General features: G+C 35.6%; 1 protein-coding gene and 1 pseudogene across 1 annotated transcript; both read left to right on the top strand.

Moving 5' to 3' along the window:
- Window positions 1–2,805: 2,805 nt before the first annotated feature.
- Window positions 2,806–3,612, top strand: LOC132185530 (disease resistance protein Roq1). Its single transcript, XM_088518347.1, is given in 2 exon segments — window positions 2,806–2,999; window positions 3,093–3,612. Coding segments are annotated over 2 exon segments (714 nt in total).
- Window positions 3,613–3,635: 23 nt separating this feature from the next.
- Window positions 3,636–5,350, top strand: LOC148584327 (uncharacterized; annotated as a pseudogene).
- Window positions 5,351–10,593: the final 5,243 nt, after the last annotated feature.

Below are 10,593 nucleotides of genomic sequence, written 5' to 3'. Positions count from 1 at the left end.
TTTTTAATATTTTTTTTTATATATATTTTTTTCCAATAAGGTCCCCGCCGGGACCTGCACGAGACTTGTTCGAAACTCCGCAGGGACCTGCCTGGGACTTGACCCGGACCTACCCGGGACCCGCTTGGGACCTACCCGGGACCTGCCCGGGACCCGCTCGAGGCCTAACCGGGACCCGTCCGAGACTTGCCCGAGACCCGCCCTGGACCTGACCAGGACCTGCCCGGGACTCGCCCGGGACCTGACTGGGACCCGCCGGGGACCTTGGCGGGACTCGCCCGGGACTTACCTGGGACCCGCCTAGGACTTGATTGAGACCTAACCGGGACTTGCTCGGGACCTGCTTGGGACTTGACCGAGATCCTGCTGGAACTTGACCGGGACCCCCCCGGGAACTCGCCGGGACTTAACCGGAACCCGCCTAGGACCCACCGGGACTTGACCAGGACTTGCTCGGGACCTCACTAGGTCCCAGTTAGGTCTCGGGCAGGTCCCAGGCAGGTCCCTCCGGGGTTCCGAGCAGGTCCCGGTCAGGTCCAGTGCCGGTCTCGGGCGGGTCCTGGTCAAGTCTCGGGTGGGTCCCGGTTAGGTCCCGAGTGGGTCCCTGGCAAGTCCCGGGCAGGTCCCGGGCGGGTCCTGGTCAAGTCCCGAGAGGGTCCCGGGCAGGTTCTGGGCGGGTTCCGGTCAAGTCCAGTGCTGGTCCCGAGCAGATCCTGGGCGGGTCCCGATCAGGTCCCGAGCGGGTCCCAGGCGGGTCCCGGTCAGGTCTAGTGCGGGTCCCAGGCAGGTCCGGGGCGGGTCCCGGTCAAGTCCCGGTCAGGTCCCGGGCAGGTCCTGGGCGGGTCCCGGTTGGGTCTCGGGTAGCTCCCGGGTGGGTCTCGGGCAGGTCCTGGTCAAGTCCCGGGAGGGTCCCGGTCAGGTCCCGTGCTGGTCCCGGATAGGTCCTGGGCGGGTCCCGGGCAAGTCCCGGTCAAGTCCCGGCCAAGTCCCGGCGAGGTTCTGGGCGGGTCTTGGCAATGTTCATCAATTTAAGAATGAGATGCTCATAGTCGGAAAATGGTTAAAATCGTAAACCATTTTCCGAAAATTAAAGAAGAATTTTTGGTCAAAAGGAAAATGTTTTCCGTTGACCACTATTTTACGTCGAAGTAAACACCGTAAAATACGAAAATCATTTTTTAGAAACCATTTTACGTCAAAGTAAACGGAGCCTTAAAATGAAAATAAATATTTGCAACTAAGATTTTTTCAGTCATTAGTTCCTTCATTAGCTAGTTGCATTCTATTATATTCTATTAGGGTCATAAATATTTGTAACAATAGAGTTAGATACATGCTACATCAATAATATTTTCATTATCTTATAATTCTTTTGATGAATTTCTTATTTATTTATTAGTTTTTCTCCCAAATTATCCTCAATATTTTGTTTATTGCTAATAACAAATTTATTTAAAACTCCTCAAACTCCTCTTTGAGCTTCAATCAGTTTTTCTATTTGTGTGTGTGTGTGTTTTTTTTTTTTTTAAGTTTTTCATATCCAGATGCATATTTTCTAGTAGACATGTTTGATTAAAAATATTAACAAATTAAACATACACGGTTTAAAGAAAAATATTCCGACTATAATAAAATAAATTACAAAAATAGAACAATAAAACCTGATTTGGCAAATGAATTATGAGCTGAAAAAACAAAACCAACCAACCAATTGAGCTGAAAAAACAAAACCAACAAAAAAAATTGTCAAAAACTCATTCAAAACTCACCAGAAAAATCATAAGCACAGAAATAAACATTACAAAAAGAAATCGATTTTTTTATGAATCCATACCTCTTTGATACACTTAATTCCAAATATTAACAAATTAAGCAAACACAATTTATCAAAAAAAATATTTTGACTATAATAAAATAAATTATTAAAATGAAATAATAGAACCTAATTTGTTAAAGGAACAATGGAACAAATTGAACAATAGAACATAAACCAGAGAAAAATTTGAGCACGAAGAATGGGAGATGAAGATCGAAGGTTTTGAAGAGAAAATCTCGATCGTTTGCCCTTGATATGTAAAACATATTGTACAACAAGTCAACAATCATTATTATCTCTACTCTCTAGAGTTAGAATTTTGCTTGTCTCCGTTGTGCGCAACTTGTGCCTATGCCCCTAAATGAATAAATTCTCATTGTGCTTGGAAACTAAGTAGAATGAATTTAATTTCAAAACCAAATTAAAATTATACCATAATTACATTAGAGTCCTGCCCGCCAGAGGTGGCTGCCGGACAGATCTGGCGTCCATGGGAAGGCCGCCTGACATCTTGCGGTCCCGCGATTGCCACCTAGCTGTCAGATAAACAATATGATGGCTGCCACACCGAGCAACACTTTTTTTTAAAAATATATATATATATATATATATATATATATATATATATATATATATATATATTAACTTTTTCAATATTTCTTTTATTTTGTAAAAATATTTCTCAATATTTGCTTTTTAAAAAACACTTCTCAAATTTTTTGCCAAATCAATCTTCATTTGTGGACTCCAATATACGAAGATAAACAAATGTTGTATTAGCTTGTTAATTTCTTTTTACAAAGTAATAAATACCTAATATTTAAATTTATCAAGAAAAGAATTATAATTCTAGTAAGTGTTCATGTTACGATTTTGCTGGTACACTTAACTATACATTGTCTTGCTAGGGAACAAAAAAAGTTGAGGGCATGTTGATAAATTTGCTTGAACCAAATGTGATACACTTGACTCCCAAAGCCTTCACGAAGATGAAAAGACTCAAAATGCTTATACATCGTAATGCACGCTTTTCTAAAGATCTTAATTTTCACTCTAATAAATTAAGATTGCTAGATTGGCCAAAATATCTTGGAGAATCTCTGCCATCCAATATTTTTTGTGGAAAGTATCTTGTTAAGTTAAGGATGATGCATAGTAACCTCAAGAAATTGGACAGAGTGCAGGTAGAATTATTGTTTTTAATCTTTCTTGTTTTCAATTGCTTTGTAAACTTCTTTTTATGTTCAAACTAATCTATTTCCTTTGTTTTCTTACGGAATTTCCAAAATATGAAAATTATGGATTTTTCTTATTGTGAATTCCTGAGAAAAATTCCGGATGTTTCAAGTATTCCAAATTTAGAAGAATTGAATCTTAAGTGTTGTAGAAATTTAGTTAGGGTTCATCGTTCTGTTGGATTCCTTGATGAGCTTGTACGTTTGAATCTTGAAAGCTGCTCTAATCTTACGAGTTTTCCAAGAAGACTCAAGTTGAGATCTCTAAAATATCTTAACCTTTTTTAAAGCTCAAGGCTTAAGAAGTTTCCTGAAATTGAGTGTCAAATGGAATGTTTAGAGTACATCAACTTGCAACATTATGGTATAGAGGAACTTCCTTCATCTATTGGGTACCTCGTTGGGGTTAAACAAATTATTCTATACGGTTGCACAAACCTTACAAATCTTCCTGATAGCATTCATAAGTTGCAACATTTGAAGGAACTTTCTCGTAGTTGTTGTATTGGTATAAAGAACTGCCTTCATCCATTGGATACCTGTGTACGATTAAAACATTAAATCTACACTTTTGCATAAACCTCATGAGTCTTCCGAATAGCATTTATCAGTTGCAACACTTGGAGATCCTTAATTTGAATGAATGCAAGCAACTTCGAGAAATTTTCCAACTTCCACCAAATATAGTAGAAGTGCAAGCTAGGGAGTGCATGTCATTGGCAATATTCTTAGAAGAACCTAGAAGATCTCAATCGGTTAATACATGGGAGCCACCAAAGCCTGGGGTAAAAACCACATCTTTGGCATTGCCATTGTTGAGTGTTGGAAACATTGTCAACCTTCCAGCTTGGCTCAACAAATTTGTTGGATTGAAGAAACTTTGCTTAGTCGGTTGTAGTGAACTTCAAGAAATTTTAGGACTTCCACCAAATCTAGTAGAAGTGAAAGCAAACGGGTGCGAGTCATCGGCAAAATTTTTAGAAGAACCAAGAAGATCTCAATTGCTTAATACGTGGAATCCACAGCAATCATTGAGTGTTAGAAATAATGTCAAAACATAATCAAATTTCTTTATTCAACTTGATTGCCCTTCTAGTTTGAAAGTTCTAGATCTCTTACGGAGTGCTATTGTTAGCCTTCCAACATGGCTCAACAGATTTGTTGGATTAGAGGAGCTTTACTTGAACGGCTGCAAACAACTTGAAGAAATTCCAGAACTTCCACCAAATATAAAAAAGGTATATGCGACTGGATGCACGTCATTGGAAAGATTTCAATTTAATAGTACATATGATTTACCAATGCTTGAATTGATTGACTTCTCCGATGGCCATGGTCTGCGAGAAAATCTGGGGGATGATCTAAAAATTTGTTTCATGAGTGAGATAGCTCTCTTTGACATATATATATACTTGTTAGTGTGACTTGATTTGTATGTCTTATCACTGAAAATATGTCATATCTGTGTAACAGGGACATCCTAGAGACCTTCAATTTTACTGTATATTTCCAGGAAATAAGATTTCAGATTGCTTCAGCCATCGTAAGGAGGTTTCAAATACTAATTGGTGTGAAATAGATATCGATGATCATGTACATTTGGATTCGGTGAATAGAAGATTTGCTTTCTCGGCTATTATTGGAACAAAGGATGTACAAGGTAAGGGTTTTTTCGAATTCTCGTTGAAGTCATCTATGATGGTCAGCAAATCTATCTTCACGAGTCTGATAATATAGGCAACTTAGCCGGCTCAGATCATGTATATTTGCATTGCCATAGTGCACACCATTCTTGGCCAAAGATAGATAATCTTGGAGTTATATTTAAATTCAAGCGGGGATATCTTTCATCAGGGTTCTTTAAAAGTTGTGGATTCCATCTAGAACATGGATATAAAGAGAAAACGATAGATTTAATGGATGGTGTTCAACTTTCAAAGAGACGCTGTGGTGATGATAATGATGACGATGACAACCTGGATTCCTATTGGCACCCACAACAAAAGAGGCCAATCTTTGCTGTATAAAATTTTATGGCTTCTGAGATTTGTGAATCAAATGATACTAAATTGTTTAGCTTTGCTAACCAATTTCCTATGTAGAGGATATGCATCTTGGTGAATCGAAACATCAATCAAATCACATGCTTTTGTCTCTAAGGACCCCTTTTGGGTTCAGAGGGCTATTAGCAGATGCTCCAACATCTGCTTCTTGATTTGTTCGCTTAATTATGGATCAAATTGACCATGAGCAAGGTTGGGTGGGGCAGATTGGGCAGTCAACTATTTGGGACAGAGTCACTAGCTTGCTTTACGTAATGTGGTAGGCAAGTCACTTGCTGCAAATTCCACTTCAAAATTCATGGTAGCTAGTGGTGTTACTTTTATGTTTTTTGTTTTATTTGTTTAAATATTACGCTAAGGCATTTCTTAATCATGGCCATGCTCTTTTGTAAGATTGGAATTGACACAATTCAAAGATTTGGTCATTCATGCAATTTTGCTTGATGAGTTCTTGGATGAAAATTTAGTTTTTGGAGCCTTATAGCTTAGGGATAAAGTTTAGATGAACATAAACTTTGCTAAAATTATTCTTTTACTTCAAAGTTTAGCTAAATTTTTCGCTTATCTGCTTTTTTCTGTCTTTCTTTCTTTCTTTCTTTTTCTCTATTTTTTTTTTTTAAAAAAAATAATAATAATAATGAAGCAACAACTAAAAAAGAAAATGGATTGTTTTAACATAAAAGATTGATCATAGTGTTGCTATGAACTAATACAGAAAGACCTTAATATCTATTGGTGGTCTTCTTCTTTTTTTTTTTCTTTTGCATGATCTCATATACATGGACCCAATAATTTGGCTATTATTAGATTTGATGAGGAAATTTATGAATTTTACTGACGAGAATATGTACATGGCAATGAATAATTTTCTTCTTTGTTTGTTTAAATAAAAAAGAATTTTGTGATATGAAGAATGATTGTTTTCTATATAAGGATTTCAGGTGGGGGACAAGAAGAATGGAACAGAGCACCCTTCTTCTTCTTCTTCTTCTTCTTCTTTTTGTGTGTGTGTTTAGATAAAAAGGAATTATATGATATGAAGAATGACATTTTTTTATTGTAAGTTTTTCTGATGGAGACAAGAAGAATTGAGCAGATCTTATGAAAAGAATGCAAAGGTATGAAAGAGTTTCAACATTAAGGGCTTTCAGAAGTACATATTACAAAGCTATCCAAACGTTGTGCTCCATTTTCTTATGACTTGTGAAACTAATCCGGCCTCGTAAAAGATGGTTTGAAACACAGCTTTCTAAAGCACATATTCCCTTGTCTCCGTCCCACTTTGAATATTATTCCCAATAGCCTTTTGTTTTTTGATTGATATTTTACTCCTTTTCTTGTAAGGTTCGCCCAAAAGCTGTGCTTACAATTTGTCAAATGGACTACTTTGCTGGGTATTCCACTGCAGTATCATGTTACCCCGCTGGCTGGAATTGTGTGGAAATCCTCTTGGTAAGAATCATGAAGTGGAATTTCAATGGCAGAAGTGAGAAAAAACCAAGAAAGCGCCATTATCTCATGGTAGTTGTGTGTATTGCATTACTGCTCTGCTAAAGAGCTGGCTAAATGATTATGATAATATGGTCATGCTTTTGTCTTAATGTCTTTTCTAAACTTATATAACTGTTACACCTATCCTTTTCTAACTCTCATTATTTCAGGTTAACGGAATTGGACAGTTTTTGGGGGGTTGCTGAGATGCTTGGGCGGGTGGACTTTGATAAAGACAAGGACTTTTGGCGACTTGACATGTGGAATGGTTTCTTCCCAGCAAAGTGGCTTCTTCTTAGGCATCAATGGGAAATAAGTCTACCTATCCAAGTCAGGTATGGCATCCAAAATATGGTTCAAAATAAACTATTGTTGAAAAATTCTTTTAATTATACTGTTTTAGGGTTTTGGCTCTTGCTAATAGGCATGTAGAGTGGTTAAACCTCATCGTTTTCCTCTTTTTCTTGTAGGGTTTGCAATTTTTCCAATGGACGACTTTGCTAAGTGTTGCAAGTCCTCTCCTTGAGGCCGCATTATTGTTAGAATTTGCTATTTTAACTCAAACTATGTCAATTATAACATAGTACATAGAAGTATATATTGTTAGAATTTGGGAGAAGATTAACATATAAACATGAATAATGATATAAGGAGGATTAGAGTAGTTGAATTGAGTAACCCATGTCATTTTATTTGTAATCCTAAGAATTGTCACAATATACCTAAATGGAAAGTATTTGATAGTGCCAAGTGTCCATATATAAACTAAATCATATGTGACATGTGGGATACTTAAATCTCCTTGTAGGAGATCAGTTGTAACATATATGACAACTTCATGCATAAATTTCAGTTATATATTCTAAAGTTTTTACTCGCCCATGTAGATTAAAGCAAAAAATTAAAAGAAAAAGTTTACCTATTTGTAGTAATTAATTTATAGGAAAAAAAAATGAGGAATGTTAGACTTACAAATAAACTTTTACAACATAATGTGGCACACTATAATTGGGAATCAGATAAATTAAACTTTTGAGAAACCCAATCATATTGTGCCACATCATGTTGTAAAATTTGTTTGTAAAAATTAGTCCATGTAGTTGAAATTTTGACAAATAACTTATTGGGGTTTAAAAAATATTAAATTACCTTGGGTAGGCAAAAAAACACAATTAAGTTGCTAGCAGTAGCCGTTGCAAAAGTTGACATAATTTGTTAATGTACCACATCAGTACCAATTATATTGAAACAAGTATTACTTAAAATAGAAATTAAAAATTGTTAAAAAAATTAAATATAAATATACTATTAACAAAAAAAAAAAAAAATTATAAGCCATCCCATCCCATGCAGGCATCTTTGTCTATCAACAGCAGCCTTGGCAGCCACCACGAAGCTGCCTAGATGCGAGACCGGCCACCTGACGATCCTCACCACCATGAGCACCACCTGCTCCGACAATAATTGGGATTCAATTATCCAAATACTAAATTCCCCACTTGTCAGCCTCACCTAATTATAGTTAATTAAGGTTCTAAACGCGGTGCTCGATCTTGCTGATCTGGAGGTTCGATCTGCCTTATCATGTAGTGGTACTTGTGTACCTTTCAAAAAAAAAAAAAATGTCGTGGTTGTGTACAAACGTTAAAATTTGCCGTCTTCTTCTTTTTTTTTTTTTTTTTTTGACAGATAAGATTGAAAGTTTTCTATGCCCCAGAGCCCCTAGCCTCCTGATATAATATATATATGAGTGTCAACAAGTATGAAATTTTAGACTTGACTTCTTCTATATTAATTTCTATTATTATAGTTTTTTCATAGGATATTTTTATTTTTTATGAGAAAATATATATATATTATGACGTGAATATAAAAAATAATTTTTAATTATTTTGTGAGTATTTTATATTATTATTATTTTTAGATGGATGAGATTTTTTCTAATGAAAACATATAGTTTTTAAAATGAGCAATGTTATTTATTTTACTAGATTAATGTGACAATGTTAAAACATATAGTTCATGCATTGTTCAGCTCGGTTTCACAGCCTTTTTCGGTGCAGTTCAACCCGGTTCAATCTTCTTGATTTTACTTTTGTTTTAGCGGCACTCTCGAGTCAGACCAATCTTTTATCCAGTCCATGAGTTTTAACCAAATAAGCTCATTCAACTAGTCGAGTTATGCCTTGTCAATCTCCGTCATCCCTAGTCACCATAATAGTTTACAATTGTATAGTGCATATTGGCTTAACTGTGTTATGTATATAAAAATATGTTTGTATTTGAAAGGAATTGAGGAATCCACTTTTTGCCACTACAGGCAACGTTCCATTTTCTGAACAAGCTCGGCAATTTAACATTTTTATTTCATTTTCTCTTTGTCTTAAATTTGCTAGTTTACCTCAAACTATGTCATTTCTGACATCGCACATAGAAGTATATGGTGTTAGAATTTGGGAGAAGATTAACTTATAAACATTAGTAATGGTATAAGGAGGACTAAAGTAGTTGAATTGAATAATCCATGTCATTTTATTTGTAATCCTAATTAAGAAAATGTCACAATATACCTAAATGGAAAGAATTTGATAGAGTTTTTGGCCTAGTGTTTTCTCACGTTCAAGTTATGACGGATGGAGAATTACAGGCTTATTTATAAATAGATCAAGACTCTTATCCACAATCAAACGTTGCTTCCTTCCATCAAGAGGGACAACTTTTTATGAAATATCAAGGGAGACAACCTTTCATCTGAGTGGTTATTTGTATATTTAATTACCCAAAAAATTTAGTTTAATAAGAGCTCCTTTAAATATATTATACTATATAATATATAATGACAGAAATTTCTTTCAAACCAGTCTAAAGGAAATATTCTCCAACCCATTTAAAATAATGCCAAGTATCTACAAACATTTAAAACACACCTTAAATTCTTAAGATCATTAATTGCAGTTTACTAACTTAGACTTCCGTTTAAATGTTTATAGACGCTTAACACTATTTTAAATAAATTTGAGGATACTTTCTCCCGAATGGTTTGGAGAAAATTTCTGTCCAATATATAATGCATATGTGACATGTGGGCTACTTAAATTTCCTTGTAGGAGTCTCCAAGAGGTAGTTCAATCGGTGTAGATCACGCCTAATAAAGCGAAGGTCATTAGTTCGAATCATCCTCGCGAACATATCAAAAAAAAAAAAAAAAAATCTCCTTGTAGAAGATGAGTTCTAACATATATGACAACTGCATGCATAAATTTCAGTTATATTTTCTAAAGTTTTAACACACCCATGTAGATTAAAGCAATTTTTTTTTGAAAAAAAAATACCTATTTATAGGAAAAAAATATTAAATTTCCTTGGGTAAGCAAAAAACACAATTAGGTTCATGCTAGCAGTTACAAAAGTTCTCATAATTTGTTAATGTGCCAGTGCCAATTATATTGAGACATGTATTACTTAAAATAGAAATTCAAAATTTTTTCAAAAAATTAAATATAAAATATACAATTTAAAAATAATAATAATTTATAAGCCATCCCAGGCATCTTTGTCTATCTAGAGCAGTCTTGGACTCTTGGCAGCCACCACGAAGCTGCCTAGATGCGAGACCGGCCACCTACGATCCTGACCACCATGAGCACCACCAGCTCCGGCTATAATTGGGATTTAATTATCAAATACTAAATTATTCCCCACTTGTCAGCCTCACCTAATTATAGTTAATTAAGGTTCATGTTTGTGGCCCATGCTTGATTTTGGCATCTATACGGCACAAAACCAGATTCTTCACTTGTGGTGGCCAGTCACCTCATTTCTTTTAATTTTTATTTTATTAATATTTTATTATTTTGATTTTGATTTTTTTTAAAATATAAATAATAATTTATTATTTGTTAATTGTTCTAGACCGTTGGATGAAAATTAATGGCCCAAATCAAATATTGGAGAGAGTGGGAGACAAGGGAGAGACATGAGGGAGAGG

This window comes from Corylus avellana, chromosome 7 (assembly GCF_965113065.1).
Source record: "Corylus avellana chromosome 7, dhCorAvel1.hap1.2, whole genome shotgun sequence".
In the NCBI taxonomy this organism is placed as follows: Eukaryota; Viridiplantae; Streptophyta; class Magnoliopsida; order Fagales; family Betulaceae; genus Corylus; species Corylus avellana.
This window is presented reverse-complemented; position numbering and strand designations above follow the sequence as displayed.